Source organism: Zingiber officinale, chromosome 4A, assembly GCF_018446385.1.
Source record: "Zingiber officinale cultivar Zhangliang chromosome 4A, Zo_v1.1, whole genome shotgun sequence".
Lineage (NCBI taxonomy): Eukaryota > Viridiplantae > Streptophyta > Magnoliopsida > Zingiberales > Zingiberaceae > Zingiber > Zingiber officinale.
The window spans coordinates 93,085,431-93,107,580 of NC_055992.1; the positions used below are offsets into that span (position 1 = coordinate 93,085,431).

The 22,150-nt window shown below is 35.2% G+C and overlaps 1 protein-coding gene across 4 annotated transcripts; it reads right to left on the reverse strand.

The window, feature by feature from the left end:
- Positions 1–235: 235 nt before the first annotated feature.
- LOC121970174 (polyadenylate-binding protein-interacting protein 11-like) lies at positions 236–5,548 on the reverse strand. 4 transcript variants are annotated; one of them, XM_042520695.1, is made up of 10 exons: positions 5,059–5,548; positions 4,681–4,788; positions 4,455–4,499; positions 2,378–2,450; positions 2,196–2,308; positions 1,981–2,040; positions 1,757–1,804; positions 1,598–1,666; positions 572–633; positions 236–506 (listed from the first exon to the last, which is right to left on the reverse strand). In XM_042520695.1, the coding sequence occupies exons 1-10, from the start codon at positions 5,350–5,352 to the stop codon at positions 440–442; spliced, it is 939 nt and encodes a 312-aa protein (XP_042376629.1). In that variant the 5' UTR covers positions 5,353–5,548; the 3' UTR covers positions 236–439. The 4 variants fall into 4 exon arrangements, with proteins under 4 accessions (XP_042376629.1, XP_042376628.1, XP_042376627.1 ...); XM_042520694.1 differs by having other exon boundaries at positions 2,196–2,305; positions 4,681–4,791; positions 5,059–5,546; XM_042520693.1 differs by having other exon boundaries at positions 4,681–4,791; positions 5,059–5,546.
- Positions 5,549–22,150: the final 16,602 nt, after the last annotated feature.

Below are 22,150 nucleotides of genomic sequence, written 5' to 3' on the forward strand. Positions count from 1 at the left end.
TAATAGATATAAAAAAATATAAACTCTAATGGAAGGAAAGGAAGTAGTCATGTGCAAATTGAATCATGCAACTTCTAACTCAACCCGACATGTTTGAGTCAACTTCTAGCTCAACCCATGTTTGAGTCATGTCTAACGTAACTCAACGCAAATGGCTTATCTAATACTAAGCTAGAAATCAAATGCGAGTTCATACCAAGCGTCTATTCTCATACTATCGCACGAAGGGACTATGTTGAGCACATGTGGTCTTGATTAGTTCAGTTAAAGTTACTAGTTGGATAACTACGATTCAGCCAACAACACCGCTTACTTCCTACCTCGTTTATTTCACTAATTCAACTTACACGAATACATAGATGAAACACATGGGTGGTCCTAAACTGAAGTCTCATTAGGGTGGCATGGGAACCCAGCTGAGGATTTGGGTATTCTGAATTCAGTTGCCATGGGCAGAGTTCAAAGGCATGCGCGGCGGTCGCACAGGAGTTTTCGAAGGGCTCACCCTGAAATATACAAATTAAGAGGCATCGTCTAAAACGATAAACTAGCTGACAGATTGAGAGCATACCTAATGGGTAGGGATCCCAAAACCATGCCACTGTAGTTGAGAGCTAAGATTGCACTTTCTGCCTGTCATGTGTTTGCAGGGAAATCAGCACGGAGCAGCTTAATCGATACAATAACGAGGCTACGGCTAGAATGTTTTATGCCCAAACATTGCAGAATAAATCTGAAATTTTACTGGGATTTCCTTGTAGGAGTGTAGCTTGGGAGCTAAACATCAATGTAGTTCAATGAAATTTAGAACAGTGCAATATCGAGAAGTTAAACAAGAACGAAAGGTAACAAGAGTAGTGAAATTCAGTTCTGTAATGCGCAAGTTGAAAAATAGTAAAACAAATAGAAAATAGATGAAGCAAAATGGCGAAGAGGAACCCAAACACAAGAAAAAAAAATGTAATGAAGAGTAATAGTTGCTAGCACGATGACTATTAGCAACCAACTTAGAGATTTACTGTCACATGATCTTACAAAGAATCCACGGAATTATTTCTTATGCCATCAAAATAAATGATAACTCAAATTTGTTAATCAGTGAAGGATTAGCTCCAAAACTGAATCCTCTCACTTTCTGAAATACAGATATCTTTTAATATGACAGATTTTATGGCTTCCAGAACTTGCAGTTAAATAATGAGTAGCAACCGATATGAAAACAGAAGAAAACAAGAAAATCACTTTAAATTCAGAAAAATCTACTGTGCCTTGTCTTTCTCTTTGTCAACAGTTAAATCTCAATTAGTAGATAAGAGCACCTTCCATTAGAAGATCAATTTAGCACATTCTCGTGAAGCTAACTAATATATAGGTTTAGCTATGGATCCTTCATTCATTTTGAACTTTCATGTCTAAGATTTCAAGAATAGTTTCGGTATAACAGCAACTATGGGAATTTCAGAAGGTGCTCAATGATGGGAGTTCCTCTTAAGCTAACAGCAAGGGATAACATCAAAATATAAACAAGGAGAAAATACAGTATTGTAACACTAAAACTAGTTACTAAAAGGTTTATAAAGATACCTATTGATATTACCTGCACAAATTCTACAAATGCAATGCGTGTTGAGTGCTTGTTGTCACCAAGAATTCTCAAACGAGAAACCTGTTCAAACCAAATTATGCTCACATGATAATGAACTAATTGGACAATTAGAAAAGAAACTCCTCCTAGATCGAGAATAATTAACTGCACCTGGCCACAGAGTTGCTCAAAAAAAGCTTTGACATCTGTCTGCATCATCTGCCACAAATATAGAAGTCCAGATCATGGAGGAAAACAATGCCAAAACTAGATCCATTAAAGCAGCACATTGCAATCGTTAGACAATCTGAATCTCTTCATGCAGTATAATACAGTAGTCATAATTGCCAACCATGCAATCTGTGTATTAGAAAAGATGGAAGAAGCCAAAGTACCTTTCTATCGATGTTTGTGCAATAAATTGTCCTTATGACCATGTCCCTTTCATCCTTAGTCTGTATAATTTGTTGGTAATTAATAATGTTGAAAGATCTAGTACTAGAAGAATGAATGTCATAAAAGAAATCTCTAAGTTTTGTCAGAGATCTAGACAATACTTACAAAGGACAGATCACTATGCTTAGGGGGAACAATTGGAGGGAAAACTTACCCTAGGAAGAAAATTGGGATTTACAGGCAAAATTGCAGTCTTCGAAGGAAACACTTTGACAGGGTAGTAACCAAGAACTGTCCCACCAAAATTTAGAGCTGTCCTTGCACCTTCTGTCAATTATATAAATTACGGTCAACATACATCTATTAGAAATGGGTGCCAATTACAGTTGCACTTACCCTCATCTGAGAATTCAATAAACGCAAACCGTAGCACTGAGTGAGGATCACCACAAATTCGGCAATCAACTACCTTCAATATGCAAATTTTACAGAAATTTGACAAAGGCAGAAGAAGATGAAAATACTCACACCCAGATAAGCAACAAGGGAGAAACCAAGAAACATGCACATATAAGAGAAACAATACACACAAAAAATTGGCAGCCCACTGACTGAAGCCTGACTTCGTATTTTTCCCATTAACCTTCAAATTTTGATAGGTAGGCGTGGCTTCTTGATCATCAGCACCAATGTTGAGACTATTGAGGCTGTTCTTCAAATTCTAATGCACATGTTAAGCACATTGATCTATGGACCAGATTCAGAACATAGGAATATTATTAGGTCTACTGGATGGTCTAATCACGCAAATGATTGGGGTTGGCACACAAAACAAAAAACAGATGGCCTCATTTAAATTTGTAACCTATCCATGTATATGAAGCTATCATTATTATAATGTTTAGAATACAAGTTGGAAATGAATTACAAATACAAAAAATTAATGAAAATAAAGAAAAAGAAGGATGAATTAGCAAAGTTAGTCTTCTGGTCCTATTGATTGATGGGATAGCCATCAAGAAAACTAAGGCTAAATCAGAAGTACTTCTGAGTAAAAGAACATGAATAGAGAAAATGAAAACAAATTGAATAAAGTTGCTTCTGCTAAAGTAGGATGAGTATGCTGACCAAGGAGTGTGTAAGGGAAATAAAAAATACCTAGTTAGAAACTCGTGACCAACTAAACAACAAAAGTGACAAAATTTTCCATATCTGAATCTTCAACCAACAGCAAAAACACGCAGCATGAATCTCAACAATTTGGGATCAACTACATGAATCTAATCATATTGAAGTCTATGAAAAACTATATGACTACTCAACAAAATCTTGGTTCAGCAATTTGGCTTGCAATTAAACTAAGAATGGAGTATATGTAATGAGATCAATAAGCGATCGGTATGTTGTGTGCCCCGATCCAATCAAAATGTCTAGCAACTTGGTCGGGGCCATTCCCTTCACATAAGGTTCTCAATACCTCCTGAATGTAGGACTAAAGGAGCCACCCTTCAGCTTTCCATCCCAGCATCTGAAAGACAAGAGAGAAGACTATGGGACTTGACCGAATCAACTAGATTGTCATGTATCTGCTTCTAGAAAGATCCATCCCATCTCCCCTCTCAAAACACAGCTCTCCCCTTAGTTGGGCTTAGTCCTTGGTCCCATACCCAGAGTCAATGACCAAGAGGACTGGGTCTAATGCCAATACGTTATGAGCCCAAATCCACAGAAAGTTGCTAGCCACTTGGGTGGGATCTCTCTAAATTGGCCATATGGAACTAAAGGAGTCAACCTTCTCCTCACCCCAACATATAGAAAAAAGAAAGAGGTAAGCCTATAGAAAGGTTCATGGCAATTAATAGTTCAACTTCTACAGTATAAATTTGTAATATTTTTTTTGATTTGATGCAGAAAATGTACCGTGCTCCTATTTCCTAAAAAGGAAGCAAGCAAGGCAGTCTTGCTTGCCTATCATGCTATTTACAGATCCAACTGTTGCTTTTAGACTCAATAAAACTTATACAAGAGACATGTAATGCTTTTTTGGTTCATAGATCTGTGCAGATTTCCAACTGACCAAGTATCTAGTAGCTTCTGTACATATCTTCGAGATGCCATATTATTTAAGATAAAATGAGTCAAACTAATCTTAAGTATAAGAATCATTTTTCATTGTTCCTCAAATTCATGCTATAAAAGTTGAAATCCACACTACTGTCGCTAGTCAACAAAGCAATGCTTCTTAGACAGTATAGCTGAAATAATGGTGACAATCTTAGCATTAGGTTTTTTTTCCATGTCTAGGAACTTGTGAATTAAATTAACAAATTATGAAATTACTAAGAATTGGAACACAATGGATGCTGAAATTCCTAAAGAGGTCAAAAATATAATAAAGCCATTTTGTCAATCTCATCAATATCCTTATATTGTTCAACAAATTTGATAGGGAAGTGACAGTTTGAGAAATTACTTGTCCACAAGTAGAAAATATCTCGGCAAGTCTTTCTTCAGTCACCTGATATTTGTCAGTCAACAGCTCACATTAGCACAGATAACAGATTGTTTGCAATCATACATGAAAAAAAATCCACCTTTTTGTCTCTATGAAAAATTAATACAATGAGAATGAGATGAAAACGTCAAATTTTGTCGCTGGTCAAATAAAAAATCTAGATTTTTTTCTTTAGTCTACTCACATGTCGATCAACGTCAGATACATATACAGTTCGTTTAACACTTTCGTGTCTCTCAGTTCTCTTAACTCTGTTGTTAATCCTCTGTTGCACCTGACTATTACCAGCTTTCTTCTGACAACCATAAAATGAGTAAGCAATTCAAACATATACATTTATTAAAATCAATTCGGCAAAGAAATACAAACAAATTGAATGAAATCCTCCAAAATGTGAAGATCTGGGAGGGATGACGATAGCCCATCGAAAAAGCTCAATTGCCTCCATTTCTCAACTTTTAATAATGATGCATTTGTAAATCCCTAAATTTTGGAACAGAGAAAACCCCAAAACCCTCGCTTAACTATGCATCAAAATCAAAATAGAAGAAAATCGAATTACCGTACGATTCAGATGGTTATACAACAACCCGTCGCTGCTCGAACCTCTACAACTATTGCTATAAAACCCACCGGCGAAAAGCCGGTTCTCAGATTTCCTCTCAACGGCGACGTCGGAGAAGGCCGCGGCAGGGAAGAACTCTTTGGCGGCCGGGTTTAACTTGGAGAAGAGATCCACCAGCCTCCGCACGTCGCCATGGTACTCAGCACCAGCGTCGGTTTCCGCCGGCGGATGGCTGCAGAGGAGCTGGTCGTCCGACCCGATGCCATTAATCTTCTCCACCACCGCAGCCATTAATTTATCTCGAACGCCCACAGCGATCTCCGACCAGAGCACCGATGAAGCTCAGAGTACACGACCGAATCGATCAAGTCGAGAAAGCAACGAATCCGATCAAAAATAGAGCAAAAAGCGAGATTTTTTTACCCACGTCTGACAGCCTCTCTCTCTCTCTCTCTCTCTCTCCGAGGTGATTACTCTCGCGCCAGTCCGTAGGTTAAATAAAGGGAGGTAAATCACGGTCAATTTATGTTTTGTTTAAGAGGTGATGAGGAAAAGATTAGTGCATCTACAGTCAAATATGGGTAGATATTTTCCTCAAATATAATATTTATTATTTTTGTATCCACAGTATGATTTAATTATTCCATTCCTTAAGCACCATAAATTCTATAATTAAATATTTTACCAATTAAATAGTAATGAATCAAATATTTTATTTTTAAATATTCTAAATTTTATTATCAAATATTTTATCAAATAAATATTTATAATAATTTTACATTTAAATATAATTAATTATTTTTAAATATAAAATAATAAAAATAATGTTTATTGAATTTTAAAAAAATTAAATGAAGGAACCGTGGTCCTCACCAACGTAACCACCTCCCTCCGTGTAGCTTTTCGTTCGACTTCTTATTTTTTATTTTTTACTGATAAAAATTAGAAATTACGTGGTAAAACCTTCTACCCGATAATTTGTAAATATTTCCTTCCAATAAAAGGAAATTTGAGATGGGGATAAATATCTCTTTCTAAATTTCTATTATGGTAATAAGGAAAGGTAATTTTTTATTATTTTTTTTTATAAGTAAAGGTTTGGTAATTTTTAATTTTTATTAGAGAAGGATGTGAGTGAAGGAGGTCAGGAAGTGGAATTTACTTCTTTATGTGGCATTAAATAAATTTAATTTACTTCTTTATGAGGAGGTGAGTGGATAAGTAAAGGAAAGATAACATACTTATTTGGATGTAAGAAAGGGACCCTTTAACCTCCACTCAACCCATCCGACACATAGGGTTAGAATGAGAAAAGTTTATTTTCTCAAGGGCATACGTCGATAGAAAAATTAATCTCAACCTCTAATAAATCTGTCACCCTTTAATTAATTGGGCACCTCTTATCTTAGAAACAAGAATGAGTAGAAATTATGTGTCACGCTCAAGGGAGAACACTTTGCGTGGTAGGATCTGACCATGTAGACATCGTGACAATTTTATGAGCGCTCAGTCGACTATTATTTTCATAAATGCTACAAAGGGTATTTTTCGCCTCAGGATAAAGTTGAGTTGGTCATCATATAATAGATTTGTAGAAATAGATAAGGGTTGATTCCTGACAAAGTCAGTGAAAATACCCTATCATGTGGCGGTTTGCTCGATTTCCTATTTTACCTCTCTATATATGGCTATGAGATCGGCCGTGTGGGGTGTACGGGTCGGCATATGCCTTTTGTGTGTGTGTGTGTATATATATATATATATATATATGATAATCCCAGTTAACCTCATTGACTATCTCTAGGGGTGACCGGTTCGGCGGAAGGTTCTCACCAGTCACCACGGTAAATAGGGGTGCTTGAGTGACAACTTGGATGTCCTATCATGACACCATGACCTCATGAACTACACCAATTTTTTTTTTTTTTTACTAAACTGCTTTCTTTTCTTGTTTGTTTTCCAGGGAGCCTCACCTGTTCAGAACCTCACCTTTCAATCAGTGCCCCGGCTTATGCGTAAGTTTTTGGGTTGCTACCCTTCTTACAACGCCCGCACAGGTCTTATATGATTTAGGTTATTCCTGATACAGTTAATGTTCATCTGTCGGTTACTAAGACAAGGACTGAGGAAAAAAACCAAGACTAGAGAGATAGAATGTTTTTGAGTCTAAACTTAGATTATCATTATAAAACAAGCAACAAGCATAGATCTTATTTAGTAGAGAATTTTTACAAAGAGTTATATAAAATTTTTACATAAAGATAGCTTACATAGAAAACAACATATGTTACATAAAGGTACCAAATTTTTACATAACTTGACAGAGAAAACTTACAAATACACTTGAGCAAACTTGAAGAACAACGGAAGAGTATGGACAGTAGTGAGTGCAGTGGGGGAAGTGGATGCTTCAACAAGAGAGTTTTGGGGTCCTTTTATAGGAGGGGGAGAGAGCTTTTCTTAGAGGAGAAGGAAAGCAGAGAAAGAGAGGGGCCTGGAAAGAGAAGGCTTGGTGAAGGACAAGTGGAAAGCTCTAAGAAATGGAAAGGGGGCCTGGCAAAAGAAGGGTTTAGTTGGGGGGACAGATGACTTCGTTTTAGGTGGGTGGACATAGTGGCTAGGTGGCAGAAAAGCGTCATGAATGACGTTTTTTGTAGATGTTACTGTAGTGTTGTGTTCATGGGAGAGGACGTCATGGATGACGTTATTAAGTCTCCATTAAGTTGTCGAGGTTATTGTCACTGGTAAGATCCAGAGAGGGAGTTTGTGAACTTCCGGCTAAGTCTGGCTGCATACTTCTTTGGAGTGCTACTCTATATGCTCTAGCAGAGAGGACAGAGCTGGCTAGTCTCTTCTGACAGTATCTTTCAGTTTTTCTTTTATAATGTTGAAGCAATTTCGTATGCTGTGTTTTGAAGGAGAAAGGGAGGAATCTAGTTCCCATATCTTTTGGCCAATAGATCTTCTCAGTGTAAGTTTCTCCTATTAGGAAGCAATTGTCTGGATCTGTCAAGCGATCCCAAGCCCAATTAGTTCCTTGTACTGATGCTCTCCAATGCTTTAATTGATCTTCAATAGTACGGAGAGCTTTCCAATGGAGATCGGGGTCAGATGGGTAATCTTCAAGTTCTGTTTAGATACCCCCGACTTCATTGATATCCAGCTTAACCAGATGTTTGGCTGGTTCAATATTAAGGTTAAGTCATTCCGGTGGAGAGCTGTCAAAAGTATATACAACAAATGTTTCCTCTTCTTCGAGGGCTAGAGAAATAATAGTACCAAGCTTTTTAGGAAAATCTTTAACAGAATCTGGATCATGTACCCAAACTTTGTATAGTAGTCCATAGTCCATCAGAAGAAAAGGAGTAATAAGCCTTCCTTTGTATGAAATTGCTTTATACCTTTCATAGTCTAAGTTGGCTTTTCGGAAGGAATATAGCAACTGGCATGGACATCCGTATTTAGCAGAGTCTTCACAGGTTCGCCCAATTTTCTGACATTTAAGTTTTGGGCCAAATTCTGCTTCATAGGTAATAGTTATCCCAGGAGGGGGATTTTTGTGGAAGGCCTTTAGTGCTTCACATAATTCAAAAAATGTCTATAGTGTAGATTGTTCTGCTAGGTTCCGAACGTAGGAGTTGATATCCTCGGGTATGGTGTTGGGCAGGCCCAATATATGGGCTGCAGATGTTCTTTGAGCAAAAGTTGTAGCAGCTTGTTCTTTTAACTAGGCCAGTGTTAGATAGTTGGCCCGTTGTGGTTTCTTTTCTTCTAATGTTCTGGAAGAGGAAGGAGACCCATGAGTTCCTTCAGTAATTTGTGCATATGTAGGAGGTTCTTCTGATTGTGGGCTAGTTGGCACCATAGTTGTTGTTTTTAATAAAGTGCTAATAAAGAAATTAGCACCAAGTTGAGTTCTGGCAGCATCAAAAGCTTCTTCAAGTGAATAATACCCTTTGAAGAAAGGATGTTCTAAGACTTGTATGGCCATATTTGTTTCCTCCCAAGTAGCTTATACCCCAGCTTGTGGCCCAGAAAAGACTACATAACAAGAGAATTTCCTGCCTGCTGGCTTTTGTATGGTTGTTAGAAAGTAGTTTGTTAAAGCATTTATGACTACTATCTTGTGTCCTGAGCTACCAGGGATGGTAGGAATGTGCCAAATGTTATCTATCAAACAGTGTTGAATGTGATCTAGTTTGTCTCTGAATAAAGAGCGAAACTGATCTTCTTGCTGTGTAAACTGTTGTAGTTCTCGTGTTCCAAATCTTAATGTTTTAGGAGCAAACGAGGTGCGTACTTTCCTTGGCCGATCCATTACCTAAACAAAAATTGTTAGTGGAGTAAACGAGATAAAGTATCAGCTAAAGAATTGTTAATTCCTTTTATATGTTCCCAGTGAATACGTAAACCTTTATTAATAATAGTATCTGTGAATTTTAGCCATCTCTTAGTACTTAATCCTTTTCTTAATCCTTTAGTTTGTTGATTATACTTGACTATAGCTTCACAGTCCGTTCGAATGGTGATTTCTTGCTTATTACAAATGAATAATCGGAAGGCTTCTAGACAATAAATAACTGCTAATATTTCAAAATCTAACGAGGTAAGATGTCCTTTTTCTTGAAATTTTCTAGAGGCATATCTGCATAAGGTTTCTGTAGTTTTAGGGTCATACTTGGATGTTTTTCTAAATAAAATTCCTCCCCATCCTGTTTCACATCCATCTGTTTCGATGACTAAGTAGTCAGCATCAAGTGAGAGTGTTAACATGGGAATTGTTTTTACTAATTCTTTAATATGTTTTACAAGTGCTATATCTTGTTGATTAAAGTGTTTTTGTCCTGTTACGGAGGTTTTGTTGTATAAGGGGTCGCTGATTTTTCCTATATTATTTAAATAAGGTCTAGCATAATTTAGGAGTCCTAAAAAGGCTCTTAGAGTTTTAGTGTCTTCCATCTTATCTGGAAAAGCAAGGATTTTAGCAGAGATATGAGGTTGAAGGGCTATTTGTCCCTGTCCTATTTCTGCTCCTAAGGAATCAATATGAGTAGTAGCTATTGTCATTTTCTTTCGAGAAATAATCAGACTATGTTTCTCAAATAAGTTAAATATAATATGAAGATGAGCATAATGTTCTTGTTTAGTCTTAGAGAAAACTAAAATATCATCTATATACACACAGGTGAAGAGAGAAAAATCTCGAAAAATGTCATCCATTTTCCTTTGGAATATTTGCGGAGCGACCTTGAGGCCAAAAGGCATAACAAGTCACTCAAAATGTCCTTCGGGATAGGAAAAGGCTGTCCATTAAATGGACTCAGGATGCATTTTAACTTGCCAAAATCCTGATTTCATGTCAAATTTTGAGTACCATTTTGAGTTTTGGATTTTATTTAAGAGTTGGTCTTTGTCGGGGATTTTATAACCGTCTTCTTGACAATTATCATTTAGTCTCTTGTAATTAAATATCATTCTAGATTGGCCACGTTTTTGTTCTGATCCTTTATTAACTATAAAAGCTAGACTTCGATGCCTAGATGTAGACCTTTGAATGGCTCCTAAAGTTAAGAGTTGGTTAATATGCATTTTGCATTCTTCAGTTTCCCAATTTGTATATTTTAAGTCTTGGGCCTTAATTGTAAGGTCTGGATTAATGATTGATAGTTTGCAGTATACTTTATCTCTGTCCCAATATTTAGTAGGATTTTCTCCAATTATTTCTAATTTTTCAAATCTAGAAATGAGAGAGTCTAAATCAGGTTTATGTGTGTTTATTAATTGAAGTAACTGTTGTGGGAGTATAAGATCATGTGGGATACAGGTGTCATCAGTTATAGGGCTTAACCAACCAAGTGATGCTAGTTTTCCGAGTCTTGGTAGTCAGAAAAAGCTAGGGCACATGTCTGGTTATCTGGTTGTGTCTTCTTACTGGTTTGTTTACAGGCATTTTTAGGAGAACATTGACAAGATGTGGTGTCTGAAGGTAGGAGTTCTATGTGGGATTTTGTAGTTAAGGGATGGACAATAGAGGGATAGTCTGATACTATTGGGGATATTATGGGTGAGGAAAAGAAAAGAGCATAATCCTTAGTTAGAAGACAAGCTCTATCTGATGCTACCAGAAAATTTAAACCTAGGATTAAATGAATATTAGGATGTAATAGTGGTTTAATCCATAGCTTAGGAAGTGAGAGTGGTGTGCCGTATTTACCACAGTTGTCATAAAACCTTAGATGAGTGTTAGTAACAAATTGCGTGCAAGCTAACTGTTGGCCATCAAATTGTGTACTTAGTAATGGTTGTGATGCTTTTTTATAAAAGTTTTTGGTAAGACAGAAAGAAGTGTATTTTCATCTATGGTGGAGTTGGTAGCTCCACTATCTAAAAAGGCATGTAGTGTGAATTCATGGCCATGGATATTTACCAGACATTTGACTCTAATGTCTAGAGTTTTTCCTGTATTACATATACTAGAGGCTTTTATAAAGACTAGATCTCGATCTATTACATCTGTTGGTGTAAGTTGTAAACATTTTCCTTTATCTAGGATAGCCTGAGAAGAAGAATGTGGAGGAAGGTTTTCTTTTATTTGTTTATCTAGAATCTCAATTTCTGTTTCTAATTTATTAATACGTGTTTCTAATACAGAAACTGTTGTTTCTAATAAAAAATTTCTAGTGCCTCCTTTAGAGAGCTGGCTTATAGGTATCGTAATAGAGAACAGTTGTTGAAGACAAAGATTACAGGCTTGTTTTTTATATTGACATTGAGGCTCAACACCACTTGTTGCTTGTTTTATAATGACAATCTAAGTTTAGACTCAAAAACATTCTATCTCTCTAGTCTTGGTTCTTTTCCTCAGTCCTTGTCTTAGTAATCGATAGGTGAACAGTAACTGTATCAGGAATAACCTAAATCATATAAGACCTGTGCGGGCGTTGTAAGAAGGGTAGCAACCCAAAAACTTACGCATAAGCCGGGGCACTGATTGAAAGGTGAGGTCCTGAATAGGTGAGGCTCCCTGGAAAACAAACAAGAAAAGAAAGTAGTTTAGTAAAAAAAAAAAGAGTAAAAATTTAAAAATTCAATATATTTAACCATACCATCACGGTATTGTGACTATCTACTTTATTTCTGCACTTCACTATTACTGTATTTTTCTTTTACTATTTACTGTTTACTATTTACTATTTACTGTTAACTATTACTGTTTTACTATTACTATTTACTGTCAAGTTATTTTTGTTTACTGTTAATCTACTTCTGTTATTATTTACTGTTAATTTACTTTTGTTACTGTTTACTGTTAATCTATTTATGTTACTATTTACTGTTAATCCACTTTAGTATTTAAAAAAAAATAATTTGGTATCAGAGCCTCAAGACCCTTTAGGACCCTATAATTTATGAACAAACTACAATTTAGAAACACTCATTACGAAGAAGCTATTGAGTTTTCCCAACAATTTGCTAAAAATAAAGAAACTGGTTACAGTAACGTCTCACTAGTAAATCAAGGCGACCAAGTACTAGTACAACAAAATAACACCATACTAGCACTACTTACTTCTTTACATTATAGGCTTACGGTATTGGAAACTCAATTACTTACTCTAGAAAATCATATCTATAAAGATACTCACACAAGTACTCTAAAAGAAACTCTTGAAAGTATTAACAAAGACCTTAGTAAATTGTCTTTAGGAAAAATAGTTACCCGACAACAACCTACTATTTATAAATTTCTTACTTATAAGACTCAAGATATCATTTCAAATGGATCTACGAACAAAGAAACAAACTGAAAGTTTTTCTGGATTATCACAAACATTAAGACAACCAAATAAAAACTTATCCATAATACCCAGGAGGTCCTCAACAAATATTGTCACTTATCAATTAGAAGAACTTATAGACATAGAACATAATTTAGACACTTTTTCTAACGAACAATTAAATACCTTAAACCCAAAAAGAATATATAATCAAGGACTATTATCCTTTTCTACATCACTTTATAGACATTACAGAACACAACCACTTCATCTACCAAATGGAGGTGAAGAAAGATTTACACTCATGACAGAAGAATCAGCAAGAACACTTTTACAAAGAAAACATCACTACATACATCTAGGATTAATAGTGTTTGGACTAAGAGGACTTACTAGAAAAAGTATAGGAGCTAAAGTATTTTTAGTCCTTTATGACTCAAGATTTTTTGACAATGATAAGGCAATTATTGGACTCATTGAAGTAGATATGAATAGCAATTTAGGAATTACCTATTTCTGTCCAAACTTTAATATGACAATCCCGGACTTTATAGAACATATTAAAATTTCAGTACAAGCCAGAGGGTATGGAGACTTTCAAAGACATAATATTCAAATAGACATAATCTTAATTTCTAGGAAAAACTATGACAAATATTAACAATAGTTTTAAAGTTCAAATTACTAATGTTATTGAAACCCTTACGACAAAAGGCATTTATTTCCTCAAACCTAAGGACTTCTCATCAACATTACTTGCAGGATTAGATTGAACTCTTAATTTAGAATTAAACAATAAACCACAAACCTTACAACCAACAGAATCCATTATTTATAAAGATAGACATGGAAGCTCTATAATAAGATTTCATAATTATAAACCTTCAACATCACAAGAAGAAGATAATGAAGAAACTCAAACTAATATGAATTTAATGAACATTGAATATAGCATACTGGACACTCCTATAACCAATAATGAGGAAAGTAATTATTTATTTTATGACGATCTAAATGAATATGTTTACATTCCATTTGAAATAGCCATCTATTTCACTAAAGAAGATTTAAAAGAATTAGAAACTTTTGACCTTTTACACCATAAATTAGAGCCTGACTGGATGTTATATTTTGACGAAGAGCATAACATAATTGTTAAAAAACAAGATTACTTCTCAACAGTAAATCTAATGAATCCAGCCGAATCTAGTAGCACTAGTAACTTCAGACCACAACCGCTACAAGTAAGATACCCTGAAAGCTCTATGAGAACTATGGATTATGGGGAAGGACATCCCCCAAGAACAAAGATTATCCCATATACTAATAATAATCCTTTATTAAGAACAATAGGAAAAAGAAGACCACCTGAAATTACTTACTTTGGCAAGAATTCGGTCTTGTTAAATATTGGAGAATGCGATGATCCTCAACTTTATGATACTTATCTAAAACAATGGATTGTCTCTGTTAAAAGAGATTATCAAGCTAGACATGAACTAGACATAGAAACAGGAGAAGCCATGATAAGAGTAGGAGAAAATTACCTAGGTGATGTTGCTAGAGCAGCATGAGAAGCCTATAAAACTACATATCCCGAGGAAGTAGCCAGGATGACATCACAAGGAAATAACATACTCAATTTTTGCTATACAATTCATAGGTTGTTTACTGCCAGAGATGCTAATACTGGATTAGATATAAGACAAAGAGAAGCTATGAGAGACTTAGAACAATTACAACTCTTTAGTTGGAACTGGATTAAACCTTTTTGTAATGACTTTCTAGCATTAACAGCAGTCTCGGGAAACTATTGTAACCCGGAACTAGGGGAAAGACTTTTTAGCAAACTTCCAGGAGACTTAGGAAAGGAAATACATAAAGCCTGGACAGACATGAATGTAGCACCACAATATGATAACATTGGAGTAAGAATTCAACACATTATTTCCATACTTAAAGAAAAATGTACCTATATCCATATACAAAAGCAATTAAATAAACAACAATATGGATTTTGTAGCCAGATATATACCCCTCAACAATATGGCCTCACCCAACCTAGACCAAGACTAAATCATTCATCAAGAACACCTAGAAAATTGGTAACAAGGCCAAAGGCAATAAAACCTAAAAAGACTTATTATCTTAGAAAAAGTAGAGAAAAGAAACCTTACTTAAATAAAGAAAAACATGTACGGAAGTTCAAACCAAAGAAGACATATGCCAATACTATCACATGTTTTGCCTGTAATGAACCAGGTCATTTATCCTCTGCCTGCCCAAATAAAAAGAATTTATATACCCGAGAAGCAAAACTAGTTACCTGTACAAATCTAGATTTAATAGAAGTACAATCAGATGTTTCTGATACATCCTCCATCTACTCTATTGTTTCTGTAGATGACATAGAAGAAGTTGTTCCTTCTTCTGATTACAGTCTTGTAAACTCTTTCTTGCAACCCTCGCATCATAGATAACCTATATCCTGAAAATTACATACCCTATGATACATTAGACAATCTAGATGAATTATGGGAAGACTCTCCATTTCCAGATACAAATCTAATGTTTAAACAACTTAACAATAAGACTACAGAAGAACTTAACTGTCTACATGAGTGGATACTCAAAACAGGAACTGATAACATTCATTGTTTCTTTTGTAGTTATTATCCATCTTTAGATAAAAGAGGAACCTGCAAAATATGTAAAAAAACAAGCCTGTAATCTTTGTCTTCAACAACTGTTCTCTATTACGATACCTATAAGCCAACTCTCTAAAGGAGGCACTAGAAATTTTTTATTAGAAACAAGAGTTTCTGTATTAGAAACACGTATTAATAAATTAGAAACAGAAAATCAGATTCTAGATAAACAAATAAAAGAAAACCTTCCTCCACATTCTTCTTCTCAGGCTACCCTTGATAAAGGAAAAGGTTTACAACTTACACCAATAGATGTAATAGATCGAGATCTAGTCTTTATAAAAGCCTCTAGTATATGTAATACAGGAAAAACTCTAGACATTAGAGTCAAATGTCTGGTAAATATCCATGGCCATGAATTCACACTATATGCCTTTTTAGATAGTGGAGCTACCAACTCCACCATAGATGAAAATACACTTCTTTCTGTCTTACCAAAAACTTTTATAAAAACAGCATCACAACCATTACTAAGTACACAATTTGATGGCCAACAGTTAGCTTGCACGCAATTTGTTACTAACACCCATCTAAGGTTTTATGACAACTGTGGTAAATATGGCACACCACTCTCACTTCCTAAGCTATGGATTAAACCACTATTACATCCTAATATTCATTTAATTCTAGGTTTAAATTTTCTGGTAGCATCAGATAGAGCTTGTCTTCTAACTAAGGATTATGCTCTTTTCTTTTCCTCACCCATAATATCCCCAATAGTATCAGACTATCCCTCTATTGTCCATCCCTTAACTACAAAATCTCACATAGAACTCCTACCTTCAGACACCACATCTTGTCAATGTTCTCCTAAAAATGCCTGTAAACAACCCAGTAAGAAGACACAACCGGATAACCAGACCTATGCCCTAGCTTTTTCTGACTACCAAGACTAGGAAAACTAGCATCACTTGGCTGGTCAAGCCCTATAACTGATGACACCTATATCCCACATGATCTTATACTCCCACAACAGTTACTTCAATTAATAAACACACATAAACCTGATTTAGACTCTCTCATTTCTAGATTTGAAAAATTAGAAATAATTGGAGAAAATCCTACTAAATATTGGGATAGAGATAAAGTATACTGCAAACTATCAATCATTAATCCAGACCTTACAATTAAAGCCCAAGACTTAAAATATACAAATTGGGAAACTGAAGAATGTAAAATGCATATTAACCAACTCTTAACTTTAGGAGTCATTCAAAGGTCTACATCTAGGCATCGAAGTCTAGCTTTTATAGTTAATAAAGGATCAGAACAAAAACGTGGCCAATCTAGAATGATATTTAATTACAAGAGACTAAATGATAATTGTCAAGAAGACGGTTATAAAATCCCCGACAAAGACCAACTCTTAAATAAAATCCAAAACTCAAAATGATACTCAAAATTTGACATGAAATCAGGATTTTGGCAAGTTAAAATGCATCCTGAGTCCATTGAATGAACAGCCTTTTCCTGTCCCGAAGGACATTTTGAGTGGCTTGTTATGCCTTTTGGCCTCAAGGTCGCTCCGCAAATATTCCAAAGGAAAATGGATGACATCTTTCGAGATTTTTCTCTCTTCACCTGTGTGTATATAGATGATATTTTAGTTTTCTCTAAGACTAAACAAGAACATTATGCTCATCTTCATATTATATTTAACTTATTTGAGAAACATGGTCTGATTATTTCTCGAAAGAAAATGACAATAGCTACTACTCATATTGATTTCTTAGGAGCAGAAATAGGACAGGGACAAATAGCCCTTCAACCTCATATCTTTGCTAAAATCCTTGCTTTTCCAGATAAGATGGAAGACACTAAAACTCTAAGAGCCTTTTTAGGACTCCTAAATTATGCTAGACCTTATTTTAAAAATATAGGAAAAATCAGCGGCCCCTTATACAACAAAACCTCCTTAACAGGACAAAAACACTTTAATCAACAAGATATAGCACTTGTAAAACAGATTAAAGAATTAGTAAAAACAATTCCCATGTTAACACTCCCACTTGATGCTCACTACTTAGTCATCGAAACAGATGGATGTGAAATAGGATGGGGAGGAATTTTATTTAGAAAAACATCCAAGTATGACCCTAAACTACAGAAACCTTATGCAGATATGCCTCTGGAAAATATCAAGAAAAAGGACATCTTACCTCGTTAGATTTTGAAATATTAGCAGTTATTTATTGTCTAGAAGCCTTCCGATTATTCATTTGTAATAAGCAAGAAATCACCATTCGAACCGATTGTGAAGCTATAGTCAAGTATAGTCAACAAACTAAAGGATTAAGAAACGGATTAAGTACTAAGAGATGGCTAAAATTCACAGATACTATTATTAATAAAGGTTTACGTATTCACTGGGAACATATAAAAGGAATTAACAATTCTTTAGCTGATACTTTATCTCGTTTACTCCACTAACAATTTTTGTTTAGGTAATGGATCGGCCAAGGAAAGTACGCACCTCGTTTGCTCCTAAAACATTAATATTTGGAACACGAGAACTACAACAGTTTACACAGCAAGAAGATTAGTTTCGCTCTTTATTCAGAGACAAACTAGATCACATTCAACACTGTTTGATAGATAACATTTGGCACATTCCTACCATCCCTGGTAGCTCAGGACACAAGATAGTAGTCATAAATGCTTTAACAAACTACTTTCTAACAACCATACAAAAGCCAGCAGGCAAGAAATTCTCTTGTTATGTAGTCTTTTCTGGGCCACAAGCTGGGGTATATGCTACTTGGGAGGAAACAAATATGGCCACACAAGTCTTAGAACATCCTTTCTTCAAAGGGTATTATTCACTTGAAGAAGCTTTTGATGCTGCCAGAACTCAACTTGGTGCTAATTTCTTTATTAGCACTTTATTAAAAACAACAACTATGGTGCCAACTAGCCCACAATCAGAAGAACCTCCTACATATGCACAAATTACTGAAGGAACTCATGGGTCTCCTTCCTCTTCCAGAACATTAGAAGAAAAGAAACCACAACGGGCCAACTATCTAACACTGGCCCAGTTAAAAGAACAAGCTGCTACAACTTTTGCTCAAAGAACATCTGCAGCCCATATATTGGGCCTGCCCAACACCATACCCGAGGATATCAACTCCTACGTTCGGAACCTAGCAGAACAATCTACACTATAGACATTTTTTGAATTATGTGAAGCACTAAAGGCCTTCCACAAAAATCCCCCTCCTGGGATAACTATTACCTATGAAGCAGAACTTGGCCCAAAACTTAAATGCTAGAAAATTGGGCGAACCTGTGAAGACTCTGCTAAATACGGATGTCCATGCCAGTTGCTATATTCCTTCCGAAAAGCCAACTTAGACTATGAAAGGTATAAAGCAATTTCATACAAAGGAAGGCTTATTACTCCTTTTCTTCTGATGGACTATGGACTACTATACAAAGTTTGGGTACATGATCCAGATTCTGTTAAAGATTTTCCTAAAAAGCTTGGTACTATTATTTCTCTGGCCCTCGAAGAAGAGGAAACGTTTGTTCTATATACTTTTGACAGCTCTCCACCGGAATGGCTTAACCTTAATATTGAACCAGCCAAACATCTGGTTAAGCTGGATATCAATGAAGTCAGGGGTATCCAAACAGAACTTGAAGATTACCCATCTGACCCCAATCTCCATTGGAAAGCTCTCCCTACTATTGAAGATCAATTAAAGCATTGGAGAGCATCAGTACAAGGAACTAATTGGGCTTGGGATCGCTTGACAGATCCAGACAATTACTTCCTAATAGGAGAAACTTACACTGAGAAGATCTATTGGCCAAAAGATATGGGAACTGGATTCCTCTCTTTCTCCTTCAAAATACAGCATACGAAATTGCTTCAACATTATAAAAGAAAAACTAAAAGATACTATCAGAAGAGACTAGCCAGCTCTGTCCTCTCTGCTAGAGCATATAGAGCAGCACTCCAAAGAAGTATGCAGCCAGACTTAGCCGGAAGTTCACAAACTCCCTCTCTGGATCTTACCAGTGACAATAACCTCGACAACTTAATGGAGACTTAATAACGTCATCCATGACGTCCTCTCCCATGAACACAACACTACAGTAACATCTACAAAAAACGTCATTCATGACGCTTTTCTGCCACCTAGCCACTATGTCCACCCACCTAAAACGAAGCCATCTGTCCCCCTAACTAAACCCTTCTTTTGCTAGGCCCCCTTTCCATTTCTTAGAGCTTTCCACTTGTCCTTCACCAAGCCTTCTCTTTCCAGGTCCCTCTCTTTCTCTGCTTTCCTTCTCCTCCTAGAAAAGCTCTCTCCTCCTCCTATAATAGGACCCCAAAACTCTCTTGCTGAAGCATCCACTTCCCCCACTACACTCACTACTGTTCATACTCTTCCGCTGTTCTTCAAGTTTGCTCAAGTGTATTTGTAAGTTTTCTCTGTCAAGTTATGTAAAAATTCGGTACCTTTATGTAATATATGTTATTTTCTATGTAAGCTATCTTTATGTAAAAATTTTATGTAACTCTCTGTAAAAATTCTTTACTAAATAAGATCTATGCTTGTTGCTTGTTTTATAATGACAATCTAAGTTTAGACTCAAAAACATTCTATCTCTCTAGTCTTGCTTCTTTTCCTCAGTCCTTGTCTTAGTAACCGACAGGTGAACAGTAATTGTATCAGGAATAACCTAAATCATATAAGACCTGTGCGGGCGTTGTAAGAAGGGTAGCAACCCAAAAACTTACGCATAAGCCGGGGCACTGATTGAAAGGTGAGGTCCTGAATAGGTGAGACTCCCTGGAAAACAAACAAGAAAAGAAAGCAGTTTAGTAAAAAAAAAAAGGGTAAAAATTTAAAAAGTCCATATATTTAACTATACCATCACGGTATTGTGACTATCTACTTTATTTCTGCACTTCACTATTACTGTATTTTTCTTTTACTATTTACTGTTTACTATTTACTGTTAACTATTACAGTTTTACTATTACTATTTACTGTCAAGTTATTTTTGTTTACTGTTAATCTATTTCTGTTATTATTTACTGTTAATCTACTTTTGTTACTGTTTACTGTTAATCTATTTCTGTTACTATTTACTGTTAATCCACTTTACTATTTAAAAAAAAAATTGGTATCAGAGCCTCAAGACCCTTTAGGACCCTATAATTTATGAACAAACTACAATTTAGAAACACTCATTACGAAGAAGCTATTGAGTTTTCCCAACAATTTGCTAAAAGTAAAGAAACTGGTTACAGTAACGTCTCACTAGTAATTCAAGGCGACCAAGTACTAGTACAACAAAATAACACCATACTAGCACTACTTACTTCTTTACATTATATGCTTACGGTATTGGAAACTCAATTACTTTCTCTAGAAAATCATATCTATAAAGATACTCACACAAGTAATCTAATAGAAACTCTTGAAAGTATTAACAAAGACCTTAGTAAATTGTCTTTAGGAAAAACAGTTACCCGACAACAACCTACTACTTATAAATTTCTTACTTATAAGACTCAAGATATCATTTCAAATGGATCTACGAACAAAGAAACAAACTGAAAGTTTTTCTGGATTATCACAAACTTTAAGACAACCAAATAAAAACTTATCCATAATACCCAGGAGGTCCTCAACAAATATTGCCACTTATCAATTAGAAGAACTTATAGACATAGAACATAATTTAGACACTTTTTCTAACGAACAATTAAATACCTTAAACCCAAAAAGAATATATAATCAAGGACTATTATCCTTTTCTACATCACTTTATAGACATTACAGAACACAACCACTTCATCTACCAGATGGAGGTGAAGAAAGATTAACGCTCATGACAGAAGAATCAGCAAGAACACTTTTACAAAGAAAACATCACTACATACATCTAGGATTAATAGTGTTTGGACTAAGAGGACTTACTAGAAAAAGTATAGGAGCTAAAGTATTTTTAGTCCTTTATGACTCAAGATTTTCTGACAATGATAAGGAAATTATTGGACTCATTGAAGTAGATATGAATAGCAATTTAGGAATTACCTATTTCTGTCCAAACTTTAATATGACAATCCCGGACTTTATAGAACATATTAAAATTTCAGTACAAGCCAGAGGGTATGGAGACTTTCAAAGACAAAATATTTAAATAGACATAATCTTTCTAAGAAAAACTATGACAAATATTAACAATAGTTTTAAAGTTCAAATTACTAATGTTATTGAAACCCTTACGACAAAAGGCATTTATTTCCTCAAACCTAAGGACTTCTCATCAACATTACTTGCAGGATTGGATTGGACTCTTAATTTAGAATTAAACAATAAACCACAAACCTTACAACCAACAGAATCCATTATTTATAAAGATAGACATGGAAGCTCTATAGTAAGATTTCATAATTATAAACCTTCAACATCACAAGAAGAAGATAATGAAGAAACTCAAACTAATATGAATTTAATGAACATTGAATATAGCATACTGGACACTCCTATAACCAATAATGAGGAAAGTAATTATTTATTTTATGACGATCTAAATGAATATGTTTACATTCCATTTGAAATAGCCATCTATTTCACTAAA

Excerpts from the sequence above, each read along its gene's own strand:
- LOC121970174 (XM_042520693.1), bottom strand. The coding sequence starts at position 5,352 with ATGGCTGCGGTGGTGGAGAAGATTAATGGCATCGGGTCGGACGACCAG. Across the intron at positions 4,500-4,680 it reads TATCTGACGTTGATCGACAT|GTGACTGAAGAAAGACTTGC; the intron begins GTGAGTAGACTA and ends GACAAATATCAG. Across the intron at positions 2,309-2,377 it reads TATTGAATTCTCAGATGAGG|AAGGTGCAAGGACAGCTCTA; the intron begins GTAAGTGCAACT and ends TATAATTGACAG.